The 20,279-nt window shown below is 37.9% G+C and overlaps 1 protein-coding gene across 1 annotated transcript in view; it reads right to left on the reverse strand.

Moving 5' to 3' along the window:
* Positions 1 to 19,161, reverse strand: part of LOC146440913 (macrophage mannose receptor 1-like) — a 32,740-nt gene extending 13,579 nt beyond the window's left edge. The window contains exons 1-18 of the mRNA XM_085050593.1: positions 18,982 to 19,161; positions 17,585 to 17,758; positions 16,342 to 16,503; positions 15,306 to 15,419; positions 14,065 to 14,211; positions 12,850 to 13,032; positions 11,830 to 11,984; positions 10,564 to 10,677; positions 9,566 to 9,681; positions 8,499 to 8,647; positions 7,449 to 7,648; positions 6,044 to 6,171; positions 4,698 to 4,785; positions 3,985 to 4,129; positions 1,952 to 1,987; positions 1,692 to 1,855; positions 1,127 to 1,194; positions 258 to 358 (exon numbers count right to left, since the gene is read on the reverse strand). Coding sequence (XP_084906719.1) covers positions 258 to 358; positions 1,127 to 1,194; positions 1,692 to 1,855; positions 1,952 to 1,987; positions 3,985 to 4,129; positions 4,698 to 4,785; positions 6,044 to 6,171; positions 7,449 to 7,648; positions 8,499 to 8,647; positions 9,566 to 9,681; positions 10,564 to 10,677; positions 11,830 to 11,984; positions 12,850 to 13,032; positions 14,065 to 14,211; positions 15,306 to 15,419; positions 16,342 to 16,503; positions 17,585 to 17,758; positions 18,982 to 19,042 — 2,305 coding nt within the window. The 5' untranslated portion in view covers positions 19,043 to 19,161. The remainder of the gene's footprint in view (positions 1 to 257; positions 359 to 1,126; positions 1,195 to 1,691; positions 1,856 to 1,951; positions 1,988 to 3,984; positions 4,130 to 4,697; positions 4,786 to 6,043; positions 6,172 to 7,448; positions 7,649 to 8,498; positions 8,648 to 9,565; positions 9,682 to 10,563; positions 10,678 to 11,829; positions 11,985 to 12,849; positions 13,033 to 14,064; positions 14,212 to 15,305; positions 15,420 to 16,341; positions 16,504 to 17,584; positions 17,759 to 18,981) is intronic.
* Positions 19,162 to 20,279: the final 1,118 nt, after the last annotated feature.

Genomic DNA, 20,279 nt, shown 5'->3' on the forward strand with positions numbered 1-20,279 from the left:
CAGCAGTCAGCCCTAAATGGCATTCATAAAGCACAAATGAAACACATTTACGCAAATACACTCCTCCTTTCTCTGCAATATGTTTTTTTTCCTAAAAGTGATGGCACAGTTTCAAACTTCTGTGCATTACAAAAAAAATATCAGTGTTGAATTACCTCTTTGTGGGGTAGCCTCAAATTTAGTATATAACAAACATTTTGAATTTTCATGCTAAATTTTACCCAGATTTTACCAAATCTTGTTGCTATTTTACTCACCAAAATCTTCTGCCATTATCACACAGTTTTCATCATTATTCGCAAAATTTGGTTCATTTGGAGCCCAGGCAACATAATTCACTGGGGTGTCATCCAGCCATCTGGAAGAAACAAGTTGCTGCCAGACAGACATCTCAGCAATCAGTCAGTCACAAGGTAATTTTGGGCAGAGGCCTAAGCAAGGTTTTAGCAGTTTAGAGAGGGCAAAGGCTCTGCACACCCTGGAGAGAGCCACAGCATTGCTGCTGCTCCTCATCTGCTTAGTACCACCAGCGTATGGACATCCTGTATGTCCCAGAAAGGTGTCCTCCTGAAAGACTTCTACAAACACACTGTTGAAACAAGTTTCCTACATGAAATTTCAGAAAGCTGTTGATGAGGTGCTACTTACACTTCTTGCTTCCAGCTCACATAACCTGAATCACTTGGGATTAATTTGATTTAACCCTTACATATACATTTTTTCAAAACCTCCTGGGCTTTCTCTGTAGCCATTGGAGATCTGGTCAGAGAAAATCTCACCCTTAGGTTGATGTCAGAAGTGGATCAGGTAAATAACATCCCAAAATAAGCTGCTTCTCCTCACTACCAATGTAGAGTTGCAGTTCTTTCAGTGTAAGACATTAGGTGAGCTGCATCTTAGCCACAATTTTATTGGTTTTGCTCTCCCAAATTTGGAAGGAAAGTGCATTTCTCTGCTTCAGTATAGATGAATGTAACACTTCTGATCTGTGACATCTCCTGAAAACTATCCAGAAGTCAGTTGCACAACAGTTTTTAGCTTGTGAAACTGAAGTACAGAAATGCTCCCTAAGAGTGAGATGAATTTACAATCATTTGTTATCCATTACCAGTTTTCCTTTACTCACCTGAATCTCTGATCAAAGCTGATAACTAAGCCGATGAAATATGATTTTCCTCTGTGTTTTGTGTAAATCTAAAATAAAAGTAATTAATAGGTAAGCACTACTGTGTTCCTTAACGTCAAGCAAAAACCTGAAAGCCAATTAACCATGCCTATGTTTACTTCTTTTCCTTTTTTTTTTTCCAGAATTGGAGCCTCACATAAGAATACTGTAGGCTTGGACTCGTTTCAAGCAGACAACAGGGATATATGGAACAACCTGGAGTGAGGAACCCACTGGACAGAAAAGCAATAATCACTGTGCTGAGCACTACATATCTAGAAGAGATAAGCAATGTGGGCTGGGACTATTCTTGCTGCACCTTTAATATTTTCATGCCATTTTCCTCTACCTATTAAAAACAATAGTAATTTTTTTACAGGTCCTGAAAAAATCTATTTGTCTGTAAATGAGTAACATAAGACAACAGCTCAGGACTCCAGCCTTGCTAAATATTTAGTATGTTCCTTTTATTTTATCATCTGCACTGCTTCACAGTTCAGCTATAATTAATAGACTTTCTGCTTACATATTGCCACAGAAATCGTCTTTTGCTTTCTTTCTCAATGACAACAAGATCTGCAAAGTTCTTCTGACAAATCCTCCGTGCTTCTTCCATATGGACTTGTTCTTTGCTGAAATAGTACTGCTTATTTTCATATATAATCCATCCATCCTTGGTGAGTTGGTAGTCTGAAAGATAAAGAATCATATATAATACTTTCCTGTCTGGTCTGTACAAAGTCTGAAAACCATACAGTAATCTTTGTGAAAGAGGAAAAGCCCTACCAAATTTGTAGTTTGCTTCAGGCTTTATCAGTGTACCTGTAAAACAGAAGATTTTCATAAGCAACATTCCAAATACAAAAAAAAACCACTTCTGAGAGATTTGCTTTATGTGGTTTACATACTTTGTAAAATAGAGGGAAAAAGCCCAAACCCACCAGGCAAAGTATGAATTATCTAATGCATTTTCAAGATTAAGAACACATGTAGCCATACTAAATTATTGGTATAATTTAGAAACATTTAGCTAGAGAAAAAACTGTATTTTACATTAATGTATCTCCAAAAACACTGTATCAAACAATCCAGGATTCACAGTAAATTTGCGGTAGATTAAATAGACATTACTTTGAAAATTTATTTCAGTAATTTTACTTGACATGCTATGATTAATTTTCATAATTTTCTTGTGACTAGAGCCAAACAACATTACCCAATATAGTAAATTCTAAAGATTACCTACATAGTAGTAGTCGATCCACAAGTCCTGAAAACTTATTGCTGGTTTATTGCTAATATCAGGCATAATTTCTAGTGTGCTAATGAGTTCTTCCTTTCCTGACAGCTTGCCTTTTACTAGGAAAGTCTATTTTTAAGAGTCCTGGAGAGCCAATTGATATTAAACCCAAGTTTCTGATTACAAGCTGGACCAGGGGGAAGCACATAAGCTGTTACTGTTCCCAAAACCAGCTATAGCCTCTCAAAGGAAGATCTGCTTTCATCTGAATGACTGTTATTTTGTACTTCTGGACTAATAGTTCTCTTAGCTTGCTCTGTTTCTACTGTGGTTTGATGGAGAGAAACACGTTATTATAGAAATGACAGAAATAATTTTATGAGAAATAAGAAAAAAAAATAAGTAAAATTATATTGGGATCTTTTAAACAATTCCTTCTCAAGTATTTAGTGAAGAATAGAACTAAAATTATTTAAATATCTTCATTATTAATTTACATACTTTGGGTCATTTTGATTTTATTGTTTAATCCTAACATAATTGTAACATTCATTGTTTTTGGAAAGCTGGAGTACCTTATGTGTCTTAAGTGAACATGAGGGAATTAACATCTGAGCATGTCTTCTGCCATGCTGATCCTCACATAATCTAGATTCACAAAAACAATTTCAATACAATTTCTTGAATTTTTCTTGCTTTTGAAAGGTCATCTAGGATCAAGATAAACTGATCAGAGACTTTGCATTGTGGTTTGTGAACTCCTGAGTAATCTCCCCAAGAGCACAGAGCTACATCTGTACCAAGCAGTGTGCTCAGCATGCTAGAAAGGGCTGCACAGGATGTGCTGCTTCGAGCTGGTGTGCAGAAATCAGGGCTTGGATGGTGCATTTGTGTGACTAATCTACCAAAGGGGAACAGCGGTTCTTCCTTTTTGGTTAAGCAATTTTTCTATGTTACCACGGTGCCTTATTCACCCTTCAAGGGTTCTGTTGGCAGAGTCATCAAACATTAGATACACTCAGTGTTTTTTTATAACTGCTTATCCCTTCCCCCACTACTGTGCCTCCTCCTAGTTCCCCGCATGCATCCAACTTTCTTTTCATTTCAAGAAGGTTGTAAAAGTCTCCTTCTCCATGGAGATGCATACAAATACTCAGTTTACAACCAGGAAGCAGGGATGTAGAAGTAGGACTGAGTAAGCAAAACCAGTTCTTTCATTATCAGCTTTCACTTGGGCTCTTCAGCCCATGCAGACCCCATTTCCATTTCCCACTGGTGGGCACCCCAGCATCTGTCAGGTCCATTTTGTGACCCTGGCATGAGGTGTGGGAGTCTTGGCATTGGGGTCCATAGCAGAATGAGGTAAAACCAGAGATAAATAAGGACAATAACTTCCTGCATCCAAGGACAAGAGAAATACCTCAATTCATTCCTCTTGCTTTATGGGTTTCCTTCACTACAACCAGCTTTAAAATGAAAAATTCCCAGTACCTTTCTTCCTTTCAATTTGTTTAAATCCATAAAATTTGATTTTAAAACTTGGGTTTATCACTCTAATTAAATGGGGAAGTAATAATACCTTTTTTTGTTTCACAAATCCAATTAAGTAAATGTTCACAGCGCAAGTCGTTCCAGCGCATTTGGGGTGATCCATTAAACATAACACAATGTTCGAGTTCTTTGTAGTTGTTGGGTTCATTTTCTTCCCAGTTCTCATAAATAACCTGTGTTGGAAATACATATCAATTACTGTGTGATTCGAGCTGAATAAAAGTAATTGAGATTGCCATCATGACACAATTTCAGTATCTCATCATCTCAAGTACCTTTTTTATGGGATCATTAGGAGGTCAAACCAATCTCAGTGGGCTGTGAAAGTCATGCTGGTCAGGTTGCTTTCCCCACCTCTCCCTGAAGAAGGTGCAGAGACTACATGGTGTAGGAAACCATGTGTTTGATGAAAGAAACACTGATTGGCAGAGGGAGTAGCATTTATTTTGTTTTGTAAAAGCTGGCAACCTGACTTCCCTGTTCTGCCATACAGCAGTGCCCTTTTTGGGATGCTGTGAAGGTCTAAGAGCACAGACTGTCAAAGGTGGATATAACATGGTACCAGGGATGAAACAGAGGCAATGCTGTGTTAAAGAGAGGGCACTGCAGCTATTCAGCTGCTGGATAAAGGGCTTCCATCCCCCTGAGGAAGGTTTAAAATGGTGGAGGAAAAGGCATAAAATATATTTATATATTCCAAAAGACAGAAAGTCAATTAATATCCAGCAAATAAATACTCACAGGGGAGCCATCAATCCAGACAAATCCTTCATCGGGATTCAAGAGAAACAAACCAATCCAGAAACCCTGAGTGTTCAGTCCTTTATCCCTAAAATAATTCACACAATGTAGATATATGAGTCTATATGAGAGGGGCTGTGATATAAATCCTGAAAGCATAGAAACATGCTGCTTTCTGTCACACCTGAACTGGGAGCTGTGGCCCAAAGCCAAGCTCATGCTCTGCACTTTGTTTGGCTAAGACTTTCCATATTTAAAAGTAAGTTAAAGTGATGTGGCACAGATCCAGCTCAGGCTCCTATCCCTGTGGATGCAGCACAGCTCTTGGTTGTAGCATGAGTTTAAAGACAGAGGTTTTAGCAAAAGTAAAACATAAATAGATGTTTGTTTAACTAATAAAAAAATACTGAAATTTGATTTTCAACTACTTTAATTCTTGGCACTTCCTAAATAGATTATTTAATAGTTCATGCTATTTATCTTGTCATGCCTATGGGCCAAATAAAATAGAGTCCTATTTCATTCACTGCAAAACACAAAGATTTCTTTCCACACAGATTTCACCCTCTAAAGCAAAGAGATTTAACAGACAAATCAAACCACATTCAGCTGACCACAATACTGAAGTATATTTAAAATGAAGAAGGGTGAGATCACAAAAACTTCTCAATGTAAAATTTTAAATCTGTTTGAGAAAGTAAACCTCAATTCTCCACTATGTGAAACAGATTTGCTTAAACAGCTGTATATTAGGTGCCATTGACACATCTTGACATTATGGAATACAATCAGAATATTGGTCTAATTTAAGGGCAAAATAATGTCATAGTTTATATATCATAAGCAAGACACAGCCATCTAAAATGCTACCAAAGGTTAACTAAAATGAATTATTCTTTGATTTCAGGAGTCTTCATTTTAGAGCCAGAAAAATTCCTCATTAAGTCCTTGAATTTTGATTTACATTATACAGTAAGTCAAGGGGTTTTTTTAATGAGTTGGTGAAAGTAAGGATTGCAGACAGTTACAAAATGGCACAATTAGAGCTAAACATTTTATTTTCTCCCTTTTGAGACAGGGACTAACATGTAAGGAGTTGATCAGATCTAGAGAACCACCTTGCTAAAACCTGTGATGAAAATTTAAAAAATATTAGAGCCTCTTTGAAATACTCAAGATTTTTTTTTAAGCAATATTATAGAATGCAACTTCCAGAAGAAAAACTTTCAATGTAATTTAAAATTTGGTTGCTTTTATTCACTCACTTGTTCAGCTCCAGATATGATTTAAGTAATTTTATTTAACATAGCAGAAACATGAAAAAGAATTCTTATGCAAGTACTCACGATGCTAATTGCCATAATAAAATCTGATCTTCTTTTGTATTGATTGTGACCAGATTTCCACCTATTTCTCTACAGAATTCTTCAGCATCAAACCAAGACTTCTTTTGGTTTCCCTGTCTCACAAAAAACTGTTGAGAACAAAAAGTAAAAATAAATTACTAAATATGTAAAGCTTATAAAATACATGTAAATAAAATCAGCATCACTTTAGCATCCCTTTATTCTTGAGTGAGACAACATAACATCTGTCCAAGCCCTTAATATTAAACATTAGAAATACAAAGTGTAAATATCTTTTTCTTAGCATTATCAATTATAAAATAAGGCAAAAGTAGTAAAGACATCAGAGGAGAACAAAAGGTATCAGATTGTAGAGAGAAGAAAAACTAATATATAACTTAATTGGAACTTTGACCACTGAAATGTTCAAAGAAAGATGGAAAAGCTCAACCATGGTGTTTCACATTAGAAAGCAGGAGATTTTTGACAAAAGGAAGGGAAAGAGTAAGTCAATAAGTTGGACTAGAAAAGGTTGTACAGATGCAGAAAGCTGTTTGACCCTAACTGAGGAAGAGGTTTTTGTACTGTGGTGCAAGCACACAAATCCAAAATACACCTTAGGCCATGAAGAACATACGTTCTTGGATTAAGAATATGTTTAACAGGGGCTAAATGCTGAACATTTTATGGAAAAGATAATAAAAAATTTGGTCAATAGCAGAAGAAATATAATAATAATCACATGTGACATAGAAGATCAGACCCTTGTAAATACAAGGACTAAAATCAGCTCTGGATTCCCAACAGGCAGAGTCTCAGGAAAGAAAGGGAGAGCATACTTATATATAAGGACATGGAAGAGCAGTGCTGCATATTTACTTTTACTTGATATATTTTGCCTTTCCTTTTTTTTTTTCCTTTGCATAAAGGAGAGATTTTAAAGGCACTTTTAGCTAAATCAAGAGAATGCTCAAAAACTTTACTTGCTGAAGAGTCACTAACTAAACCAAGATCCAAAAGTATCACTGAGTATCTCATGCTGTGTGAGAAAAGGTTGTCAGAGGAGCATCTTTTCTCTCAGAAGCATTGTCTTACGCAAGTGACACTGCCAGCTCTTGAGATGCAATACCATGTTTTTCTGAAGTTACAAACACCTGGAGCAAATAAATTAGGTGAGGTTCTCACCTGCCATTTAGATAAAAGAAAGCATATTTCTAGCACTCTGTGTTCATCATTTTCCACTGCTGACTTTTGCTTTATTTGATGGATATTTTCCCCATGTTTTCTTTCCCTTGAACACCAAGGAGGTCATTCCCAACTGATGTCCCAGCGTCACAGTGACCAGGGCACTGTCCCCTGGGCTGCCCCATGCCCAGGCTCCCAGGGAGGCTGCACACACACTTACTTTGAGGCAGGAGTCAGCCCGGGAGGCTCTGTCCCAGCCTTCGGCACAGGTGGCCACAGGGACCTGCTCTGGAGGAGCAGGAGGTGGCACTCCTGCTGCCCGCTGCTTGCAAAGGTAATTTGATTTCTTCTCACAGCTAACAACATCCCATAATCCAGCTGCAATTCCAGTTCCCATGACAACACAGCCTTGATCTTTCCCTTTGTGATGTGGAAAAGAAATTAGTAAAACCAAAGACTTAATGGCTGTCTAAGGAATAAGACCTTGAAACCTTTGCTTTCATGCATGGAAAATTATGAAAAGGAAATGCAGATTATGCAGATTAAAGAAACATCCTGGATATAAAACTATTTTTAATACCTCCTGTCAGAGGCCAGATATGGGCCAATGAGCCTCCTAGGCACAGCTTTGCCAAAATCAGAGATTTGCAGCTTCAGAAAACAAATCTTCCTTATCTTGCCACCCCAGGGAAATCACAGGGCAAATGGTTCTTGATTATATTTACATATGTAATAGATGACCTGACAACTACTTTAGAGTTCTCAATATCCTAATAACTCAATTTCAAGAAAGCTGATGTCAAGTACAGGCATAACTGGCTGTGTGAAGGCAGGAGCTCTCAGGTAGTTGCTAAGCTGAATTGCTGAAATGCCAAACAGCTTCATGTTTACTGCTCATTTCTAACATATGCGTATTGTGTGTCAAAAAACCTGTCCAGAATAATTTTTCCAAACCTGAAATTTAACTGGTGTTAGAAATGGTGAAGAAAAATAAGACCATGGACCTTGTTAACTCCTGCAGAGTAGTGCCTCCAGCCTAACGTATCCAAATGTGTCTCTGCAAGGTTGGCAGGAGGTTTGCTTACACCAACACCTGTAGCTCAGCTGTGATAGTGCTCCTTGCCATGCTGTCAGACACAGGGCTGATGGTGTTGGCCACCCACAGGCACAAAACACAGTGCCCACTCTCATTTCTAACCAGGGAAAACACAAACCCATGTGAGCTGCAGCCACACTCCTGTCACAGGGGCTGAGCCCATGCAGAGCTCACCTGGCATTGCTGTGTTCCAGTGGGTGAAATGAGGAGTTTCTCCATTGCTCCACCTGAAGCTCCCTTGTTCTTCTGTGTCAGACAGACCAATCCAGAAAGATTTTTCAGACCTCAGCCCCGTCAGACTAACCAGAAAGGTTTGCTCATTTCTGCAGTGGGAGAGAGTGTCCATTCACAGCCCGTTACGTGGCAGTATTAATGTAAGTGATACAAACAGAGGTGTGTTAACATGACCCCGAAACAGCAGCTCCTCAGTGGAGTTCAGACAAAACCCTGGAAGGCTTTAAACTGCAGTCAAAAGAATTTTATGAGGGACAACTTCCTCCTTTCCGCTGAAGGGATCTGAAACATCACAAATCCCTGCTCTCATGGGCTTCCAGTTGTATTCTACTCTTTTCACTGTATTTCCAAATCCTTGAGGTGCCTCAAACAGAGCACCAGGACAGGACCAAGCTGTCAGCTTTGCTGCCCATCACCTCTGAAGGCAGTCATGCTCCTCAGGGGCCATGAAACCTCTGAAAGGGATGTGGGTGGATTAGAGACCACACATTCTGGCTATGGGAGAGGGAAGGTCCTGGGCAAGATTTCCTACATTTATTCAGGATTTGGCTTAGAAAGTAGTTTAGGAAAATATATTTATTAAAGCTTTCCTGTCATAATGAGAGAACACCTGCCAATAAGCAGATGAAAATTGTAGTATCTACTTTACAACAGAAAAACAATCCAACAAACCAAAAAACAAACAAACAAAAAAAAAAAACCAAAAAGAAAACCAAAATCCCTACCAAAACCAAAAGTTGCTTCAATTATTAATTGAAAGATAAAAGACAACCGTTTAACTGAATAATGCCCCAAATTTGAAAATTGCTATAATAGATTAAGTAGATAGCCCTAAATCATTGAGATGTTTGTTTTGGTGGTTTTTTTCTTGATGGATAATCTTTGCATGCCTTGCTACTATAAAACTTTTTGAAAAGAACTGATAAAACACTGACAGGCTCAAAAAATTGAAAAGTTTTCCAAATTGCTCCATTAAAAACATTGATTTTTAAAAATAATTTTCCCACCTGCTTTCCACCGTAGCTAGATAAGCTTTGCTCTCTTGACATGTCTTATTTGCTTCTGAGAATGTCAAAAGTGCAGAACCCACCAAGTAGCAGTGAGAACCATATCTTCTCCAGCCCTGTGACAAACATAGGATTTTTAAATGTGCAATGTAAAAATTTCTCTGCTCTTCTCATTGAATAATTGTATAAATATTCAATGCTCAATTTGTTTCAGCTGAGCGCAAAACAAAGATGAGATTTGGCCAATCTGTTAATAAACAAAAGCTATTTTTTTTGCTGCTCTTCACTCCTACAGGAGACCTTTTTTGTTTAAGGGATGAGATCAATATGTTAGTTTTTATCTCTTTTACATGCACATGAGTTTTGAAAGAAAATTGGGACTGTGCTGTTAGCTGTGGCTTTCCACTGCTCTGTAAGGCTGGGAATTTGCAAACCGAATCTGTAAGGAGCCTGTGGTTCATTCAGGGTCACCTGCAGCTCCAGCTTTCCAGAGCTGCACAATCAGACACAATGAAATACAAAAATACTGCAATTTGGAAATGAATTCACATACAAACACAACCCCCAAAGCTGCCCCTGTCACTCTGAAGTACAAGGGGTGAGGAGATTTTCTGAGCCAAGAGGAATCCAGACAGAGCTTGCTTTCAGGAAGAATGGGAAGGAGGAATTCAGTAAAACTACCCCACTCCTTGCTGCTTTTACAGATGTCTCTGCTGACCAATGCAGATACAATGGCTTTCTGAATCACAGGGTGGCTCATCTGGGAATGGAGGGCAAGGCAGTATTCATGTACATGTAAATGAACCTCAACCTTCTTGAGAATTTTCAGAACAAAAAGGAAAAATGCATATATATTAGCAAATTTCTAGCAGGAAGAGACCAGGTTGCCTCAAGAGTAGATTTTCTCTCAAATACAAGCACAGTATCCAAAAGAAGCAAGGACTAGTAAATTAATTCCTGTTCATTTTTCCAAAGATTATTTATGAGAAAGCAGTTACTTTCTGGCAGCCTGGATCCTTGATTATCTCTTTTCCAGAGGATTGTGACAAAGGCTTCTTTTTACAGATGTAACCAAGTTGCTTATTGCAAACATCAGTTGCCCAGTATCCATCCTAGAATAGCAAGGAGAAGGAACAAATGTCAAAAAAACAGCACTCCTAGGCATAACTACTGTGTTTTCTTTCTTCACAAGGCCAGCTGGAGATTTATTTTAAAAATTAGACACATTTGTAAGTACTAGTTTAAGATCCATTTAATGCTGTTTTGAGGTGAGAGCAGGAAATTACCATTTTGAAATCATTACTTCCTACCATAACTTTTAAATTAAGGGGTTTGTAAAGATCCATCTCTTCTGGGGCTAATGGATCTGCTCTTACGGCAGGAATATTTCACTACTCTTTTGGAATAAAAGATGAATTAAACTGAATTAATGCACATATGATAGGGTTGCAGTAAATCTAACTATTTTATCCATCTAAGAATCTGAATGTGACTGACTACTTTTTTTAAAAAAGCCAATTTAATAGGAGTTTTCCCCTCCCCCGCCCCATGAAGTCTGGTTTAGGATCAATTCTATTGGTGCCTAATACTGGCAAATATTAACATTATTCTATGATATAAAAGTTCTCTCAATAGCAGCATATATTTCATAGCAGCACTTTCAATTTTTTTCTTTCAAAATTGATAACTCCTTTTGTGTGCACATCGGAGTGCATACATATGCAGGTAAGTGTATAAAACAACCACGTTTTGCAAGAAAATAAATCTTATGAGTCAAGCAGTCAGAAATACTGCTGAATACAGAAATACAGAATTTTGCATTAGTTTTTTGACAGGTGGATGACAGCTGAAGAAACATGTCCTAGTGCCAGGTCTCCGTGCCTCGATGCCATGTCTGAGTGATGTGACATTGAGCAACATCATTGTCCATCTGACAGGAATATGAAGTATGAAAATAGCACCTAAGGTACTGTCAACAGGGTATTAACTAGTTCATCCCCATTCCTCTCCCAGAGCTTAAACCTTGCTAAAACCAAGGGAAAGAATTTAATGTAAAATTTCTGGATCAAATTTTTCACCAGATAAGGACATCTCTTTCTGATTTCTCCAGAGCTCTGAATTTATCTTCTGGTTGATACTAAATTTTGGAGCAAAGCCATTTCAAGATAATATAAAGAATGATACCTGAAAAAGCACATAAGTAAGTGATTTTGGGTTGATACAGTAATTAATTTGCATTGCTGCAAAATGAGTGAAGGCTATACCTGCCCTTTCATAGCAATGCAGTCCTCCAGAGCGTTGGTGTAGGTGGGATGCCTGCGCTGCCACTTGGTGAATGTCACAGGAGTCCCATCACTCCACTCAAAGTAGAATTGAGCCTTCAGGTCGTTCAGACCCAGCCACAGCTCTTCTGTTGGCTCTGAGGCATGACAAGAAATAGATTTTGTTACTGTCTGCTGTGCAGTGAATGTTTTCACATGCAGAACAAGCAGGGACTGATAAAACTGGCATGTGGTACACAAGAGGTGGTCTTTGTGCTTTTATAAAAATGCTGTTTCCTCTCAGATCTGTATAAGATATATGTTGTGAAACAACATCAGATTCCATTCAGAAATGCCAATTTAATCAACATAAGGCTCTTTGCAGCTGGCAGAAGTCTTTTGCAAACTTTCTGTGATTCAAAACAGCAGAATGGTCCAGAGCATGAAGACATTGAGTGGTTGTGAGTGTCCCACCTCTCAGAAGATCATACTGACACCTCCCTGTACATCTCCTTCATGGGGAGGCATTAGAGGACTTGTGTTGGCCCATCAGGTCTGTTCACCAAGGCCAGCATCTGCAGCAAGTGCCAGACCTTGTTACTACAGATCCGAGGAGTATCAGAAGTTAAAAGATAATGTTTCCTTAGAGGGACATATAGCAAGAGGTTAGCATCAGCAGGAGGTTTGAATCTCAGCAAGAAGTTTATCTTCTAGGTTTGTAGCTCAGTTCTAAAGCATTGAACATAGAATATAGGTGCCAAAAATGGAATCTTTAGAGATCTTTATGTCTCTGGAAAGAATACCTTTTTTCCTCCTTTATAGTGGTTCACAGTGTGGATTATTTCTTGATAAACATAGATATGCTTCTATATTTATGCAACAGCAACAACATAAAAGAGCATGGTAAGTTGGATCCAGCCTTTCACTTGTGGTATTTCAGAGAAAGCATTAATATTTAATATGAAGTCCAGCTTTTATGTTACAGATGGAGCAAGCACAGTACAGCTCTACATATATACTCACTGTAACCAAGCTGTGCCACTAGAAAGCTGTGTTCTGCAATGTTGTGGACGCTTGCCAAATCTCCATCTTGCTCTTTGCATGAAGACAGAGCATCTTCCCATGTTTTGGGGTCCCGCTGAATGCTGTAGCAGTGACCTGCATATGGCCACCAACCATCTGTGCACTGAACAGGACTCAATTCCCCTAAAATCAGAACACAGTTTTCAGAGCAAGAGGAAAATAAAGGACACTAGAATGAGGTCTCTTGAGTGCTCTTTACAAAAATGGGACTATATGAATAAACATAGAGCTGTAATTGGCAATTCAAAATACATTCAAATTAAACACAAATATCATTAAGGCATGACATGCTAAATATGTAAATAATATGAAGCCTCCTTAAAAAGAGAACCACTGAAAAATGCCCCCACTGTGCCAGAAATGCAATTTGAAATAATTATCTGGGAGGAAAGAGAGACCAAAGCAGACATCAGCCTCTCCTCTCTTTGTCCTCCAGAGCCACTTGGTCTCGTGCTGCCTGTGCTGGCTCACGTTGGGCTCTGACTGATGGTCCATGGTTTTTTGCAAGCAAACATATTTTTCAGATATGGAAAAACATGAAGCAGTTCTTTGATAACTGCAGGTCAGTAAACCTTGCAAATGAGTGGAGACTTTGGCTATTCTCTCAGTGGCTTTTTTATAACTTAAATTCTTAAAAACAGGCTTTAAGCTTGCTTTAAAAATTGAATCCTGCATTTCTTTGTAAGGTTCATACTGGAATAAATATTCTCTGAAATTACTTCTCTACTTTCTTTAGTATAACTAAAGGAAGTTCTCTGCTTTCTTTAAAAGCAGCTTTTACAGCATTCCCAGGTGACAGACTCCAGCAGATCCCTCCTGTGTGGGGCATGTATAGAAAAAGAAATAATAGTATTATAGAAATAATATTTCTATCATACTTATGCATATTTGCCTTCTGGCACTGGTTGCCATCACAGAGCAGCCACTATCTGTCTTGCAAGAATGAATGATAGAGTGATGGAACAAAACAGTAATATTCACCTGTTAATGTTAAATACACAAAGGGAGGGAAAAGACAGCATATAAAAGTCTGTTTGTCATGTATAGATGTGTTTTTTGAAGGTTTCTAACAGCTTGGTTGAAAAATAATGTTGCATACAAGTTCCTCTTTCTAGAAGTCAGATAAAAATCTTTCTTTTTATTTGACTAACCTACCTTTGGGCATAATGTCAGGCTTTGAACTGAAGATTCCCTTTTTACAAATGTAGCCTAGTTTCTGGTTGCATGCTTGGTTTTCCCATTTAGCATTCTCTTTGGGATTCAACACTCCACAGATTTTCCCAGGGAGTAGGAAAGGACTTCCTTTGAGGAAGAGAGAAAACAGAATCTCCCAGCAAAAAATGAATAAAAAACATTAACTGAAACATTACATTACCAGTAGAAACATCCACTTTTTATGATCCCTTGAATCATTAATAGGAAGAAGCCCTCCCCTACAGGATAATTGCCTTGTAGTTTATAGGATGTTACCTACAGTTAGTGCATTGAGAGTGAAAGAATGACCCTCCATTGACTTTATTATCATGATTGTACTGGGAAATTTCTGATTCTTTTCCTGACATCCTTGTGCTACAGGAAGAACAGCTGAAACAGGACCTTTATCTTGTGTCAAAAACTTCCAAACTTCGGAAATATTGAGTTTCAAATTGTATTATCCTTCCAGTATATCTCAAGAGTTTCACAGTTCTACTCTCCTATGAAATAGCTTTCGTCTTTTCTGTTGCAGAGTGTACAAACCTCTGTAGGCAGCAAAGAAATGGCTCCTGATACAGAACTTTTGGAAACTTAGAGGAGAGTTTAATTATTCCTTTGACATCCTGTAAGTTTTCCACAACAGGGTGCTGTTTGGAATACTCATGGTACAAAGCAAACACAAAACCTTGAAGCAAAGATAAGAACTCGGTATGAATGAGGAAACACCACAAACCCACTCTGTCTCCCTTCCCTGAGTGGCCTAGGGCAGTTTTGCCTACACTGCTGAGGAACTAGAAGATGACACCTAAGCTTCTCAACAATATTTAGGATTTCTCCAAACAACAAAGTGCCATTGTTTGCTAAATATTTTGCTACCCTTGGAGGATTTATTTATATTCACACTCTTGGACCACATGTTATGGAAAATTCTGATCTTGGATGTGTAGGGTTATGTACCACTCCAAATTACACTCTGCTTTTGTAAACAAGCTCTCTGTTTAGATAAGAAAATAGAATAACATAACTGATATCCACTGTGAACTTTGTAATTTGAAAGTGTAATTCTTAAAAGAGGGATCTATGTCTTCAATTGCTGTAAATCAGAATGGGCTTTCCTGAAATAAAGTTAGCTAGTGCAGTTTTTATCAGTTGGTATCTTATCAGAATTCATTCAAAGATTACAAAACAGATAAAGCTCTTACCTGGAGCCCAGTTTGAATATCTGAAAGGGCTGCCCCCAGCCCACTGCCATCCACTGTTGAAATTCAAAGCGTTCAATCCAATCCAGAAGGCAAACCCAAAATTTTTAGTTAGCCCTAAATTAGGAAAAAAAATATCCCTCAGTTGTATCTCTCTGTTCTTATTAGCGAGTTCATATAAAAGAAATTATCTAAAGTAAGACATTAGTATTCCTTAGTTTAAATCAGCCCCAAGCCAGTACTTTCTGGATTAATGACATGCACTAATTACAAAAAGTAAAATTTATAAATAAATATATATTGGTTTAGCTGGGATCATAGTAGAGCAAATTAACATCTCACTATTTTAAGAATACTTTATTTTTCTTACTTGCTTAGTAAGAAAAATAAAGTTAAAAAAAAAATGTGTTAAAAAGACCTGATTTTCATTAGGGAATTTTATTAAAAGTTTTTAGTAACAGATTTCATGGAGTAAAAAATCCCAATGTGTCATTAAGTTTTTTCCAGGTTTTTTTTCCACTAGTGCTTTCACAGCCTCCCTTACACTATTTGTAACCAAAGAGACATGATGACACCTGTATCTGAAATCCACTGGAGTTATTTGGGATTTATGTATGCAAGTATACCTATACTAGGACCAATCCAACCATCATCATGTATTCTTCTGGAAAGATTAATAATCCTTGAAAACAGTGGGAAAAGATAAACTTGAGGACCAGCCCACAGCTGTGGTCAGGAATGAGTGCCTTTGCACAAAGGTGAGCAGAGGAAACCTTTCCCTGGGACAGCCTTCAGGAGCTGCAGGAGCTCCTAGCTGGAGCACAGTGCAGGCATGGGACCATTTCACTTCCAAAGAGGTTTGTGACCAATCCTTCATGAAGAACCCAGGTGGTGGAAGGGCAGTTCAGACCATCCCCCTTTGTGTGCTTGCTGAGTTACCCCTGACACTCTACTCTGCCTTCTCTCTTCACTGAGGCAGACAACAAGGCAGCCAACTTTATCACAACATATTTTAAAGTTTTGTTCTCTCTCCTTTTACCTCCTATATATGCTTGCTCCTGAGTCTCTGTAATGCTTAGTAGTTCTGCATTTTGCTGCTGACAGCTTTTCCTTGCTTGGTGCCATGTCAGAGCTGACTCTGAGTTTATCTGATAGTGAATGCCAGTGGAAACATCTTTTGTCCAAAATCTTTCCGTGTCATCTGGAAGAAGTGACATAGAGAACTGTTCTAGTGGACTCACATGTACCAGCTAGAAGAAAATAAAGTGTGTAATAATGTAAAATCTCTGAAGATGCACACTATTAGCTCTCAGTATCAGAAAAAAATGAAATAAGTCTAGACATCAATTTAGAAAAACATATATTTTTCTTTTAAATTAAAACATTATTTCAAATTTCTATGTTTTTAGAAAGGAGTGAATTGTTTCCCAATATTTGTTTTTGAATTTTCTCATGCTCCAAATGCAATTCTAGGTAAACCAGACACATCTATTGATTAAAAAGAAGAGATTCCAGGGTAAAGCAAATGTGTAGGTGAACTATGACCATAGAGGCTCTTCATGCCTGATGGGTAGGAGCTCCCTCTTAGCTCAACATCAAGAGAAACTGTTTTTTCCAAAAATGATGGAACCTGGTGCTTAGCTTGACCAGCAATAAAAGCAGTTTGTGTAGCACCAATGTGTGTCTCAGCTGCTGTCTTTGCAGAGCAACTCATAAAACCTGGTGAAACTTCTGTGCTATTGGGAAGACCTTTGGTGAGAGCAGTGTTTGTGTCCTGAACTGGAGGGATCCAAACATAGGTTCAGTGCAGATGATAGAAAAAAGGTGGAAGAGGAGGATAATTTTTGCAGTAGCATTTTTGTGTAGGTTGACAATAGGAAATTAGAACATGATAGAAAGTTAAAGGGAAAAAACCTAGAAAATAACAGTTTATGTGAGAATTGACCTATTGGGAATGCCTGAGGAATGAAGAAAAGTAGGACTTTTTTGAAAGGAAGATGAATGTCTAAATAATAAGATAGATGTCTAATTTCATGCTGTTCATGCCATGCACTTAGGTCACATAAAATGAGTTATTGAAGAGCCTCTTCACTCCTCTGGTTCACAAAGGTTCACTTGGCTACTGGGACTCATGTTCAGTCAGGTGATTTTCACTTGGGTTGCTATGACAAAGTAAGTCATGCAGGTGTGCAGCTGGGAGCTCATAAAGAACCTGGTAGCTCAAGAGATGGTTTGCTCAACATCATTTCATGACAAGTTAATAAATAAAATGCAGGACTTACTTATTAGTGGGCAAAATCCATACAGTTTATCAGCATCAAAATCTGCAGTTGTTGCACACCAGAGCCAGCCATCTGACCTGCCAGCATCTGTGCACTCATTGTACTGCTTGTCTTTGTATTTGAAAGGGAACACACAAGGCTGTCCATTGGCATTTCCTCGTAATGTAAAAGTAACTGGGGGGGGAAAAGTGTTAAGAGGATATGAAAATAATAATAAAATCATAAATCTAACTTTCTAGTAATGGATCTATCTGTCATATACTTGTCTATATAAATTGAGAAGTTATGTAACCTTTCAAAATTAATTTTTATTCTAATTTCCTCGCTAGTGTAACTAGAGATTTTAAATAAAATGTTGTAGTAAAATGAGAAGTTTAAATACTGTGGTTAGAATTTCACATATATATATACTGTAGGCAAGTCAAATTCTGTGATGATAAGTTGCTGATACATTGTGGTTCCTGAAGAGAGAAAAACTACAAATGAAACAATGAGTTCACTGCCTTGCTATTTTCTGCACACCTCAATAGGTTTGCTTGATTTGCTTGATCACTCTATGCATTTCCACTCTTTCACCACATCTATTCCTTAACTGTTGAAATAAAAAAGAATAGCTGACCAGAGAGAATACAGACCATGTGCATATTTACACTGTAAAATTTTAGGTTTCCATTGCCCATTTCTCTGCTTGGAGAGAAGATTAATTCTGAACTCAGATTCTTTAAGGTTAGTAATGCTTCATATTTTTAAAATATTACAGCACAATGGGAGTGTTCTTTTATCCTGAAATTTCTGACATAGACTCTCAATCTCACATTCATGCAATATCATTCCTTCATGTAGTTCTCCACAAATTACTGCTTTACCATTTCCCCCTACAGCTATACCCAATGACTGATATACACCTTTGGAGAAGAACTGTTCCTCTAATTTGATGAGCTGGAGGGGAGGAGCCAGTTCTTCCTTCTCATACCTCATGCCATGGGGCAGAAAGAGAAACTTTCACAGCTACCATGAAAACATGTAAACGCCTTGACTGATCACTGCACCATGGGTGTGATGAGGAGGGTAAATGGAAAGAGCTCCATGCTCCCTCATCTTTCATTTCCCTCCCGTAAAGTGCCATCTGACTTAATATTTCCACAGAAATTCCAGTCTAAAGATCCTGCTCTTATTATCTCCATTTTCCCAACATCCCTACACATCCCTTCTTTCATTCTGTGAATCAAGAACTGCCAGGGTACCCCACATACACTTGAGATCATGTATCAAATCTGATACCAAATACAGAATAATCAATCTATGCATTAAAACTGTAATGCTGCCCAAAGTAAATAATTTTCATATCAAGTTTAAACTATCTATCATAGTTAATAGAAAACCCACAGGAAACTTACCTGATGACTGCAATGAATGATGCACAAGGGAAAGGAAAACTAGAAACCTGGAGAAACTCATTGCAAATGTAACTTGCTTCTCATCCTTATACCAAAGGTTGGACTAGAAGATTGGCAATGTAAAAAAAAAATCTCTCAGTGGATAGTACTGAGTCCTTCTCTGTGTCAACAGGCTGATGGATAAAGCTCTGTACTCTAAATAAGGAAATGTCCTGTCACATGGTATTTTGAAATAACTGGAGTGCACACTGTAAACACTGCTCTCTTGGAAGAGCTAGTCCCTTCCAAAACTGCAGTCTCCATCCTTGTAACCAGAGGTGGAGACATTTGTCTTCTTCTGTGACATTGCTAATATTAATACAGGTTAGTTGTCAGGGTGCTGGTCAAGACAGACCTGGAAAAGCAACTTGAGAACTGAGGACAAGAAACCTGCAGTGAAATATCATCAGTTAAGACCCTCTGTCTCTGATTTAACCCTTACATCTCAGAAACAAAGGGAGACAAACCCCCAGTGGTTCAATACATTGCAATAATGTCCCTGTATATCCAGAAGAAAGAGAGGAAACTTTACAGGATCCTGCAGTATTTGGTGCATTATGAGTTCTTTCACACTTTGAGGCTAAATTTACTTTTTTTCTGCACAATCACACTGGTTTCTTTGATCCCAGTTTGGGGCTGGGCTGTTCATAACTGCTTGTCAAAAATGTGAAAAAATTGAAGATGTTCAGCACTGTATGCTAGTGGTAAGCTTCCCTGTAACAGAAGGCAAATTTTTCCCTGGTATTATTTAATACTTTAATCGAGAAAAAGGTTGTGTTTATCTATCTGTGAAATTCCTAATGATGCCATTCCAGGACAAAGCCAAACACAAGCTAAATTGGAAAAGCTCATTTTAATCTGGGAGCAAAGTGCTCATCTGAGGACTTGTATTGGCATGGCAATTCTTGTACAATTATGCTGCAAAGCCATGCTGGCAAATGTTAACAAGTCCTACTATTCCTTCTGTTTATTTACATCACTGAAATTAAAAGAAGTTGTGATAATGAAATTGAAAAAATCAAGAAGTGAAATAGCCAGTAGTGAGCTATATAGAGAAGCTGAACAGTAGATGTCATAGGAGGAGCAATTATTGTCGCTTTTATTTTTTAAAAAGTGTTGGGGAAAATTGTTGCAAGAGCTGGACAAACATATTGACTTGGCTGTAGAAAGTAGTAAGAGAGAAAAACATTTTCTGAAAAAAAATTTGTTTAATAGTAACTATTCTATCTGCAGGTGACATTCAGGGAGAGCTTACTGTG

Source organism: Lichenostomus cassidix, chromosome 2 (assembly GCF_008360975.1).
Source record: "Lichenostomus cassidix isolate B80296 chromosome 2, HeHo_3.0, whole genome shotgun sequence".
Lineage (NCBI taxonomy): Eukaryota > Metazoa > Chordata > Aves > Passeriformes > Meliphagidae > Lichenostomus > Lichenostomus cassidix.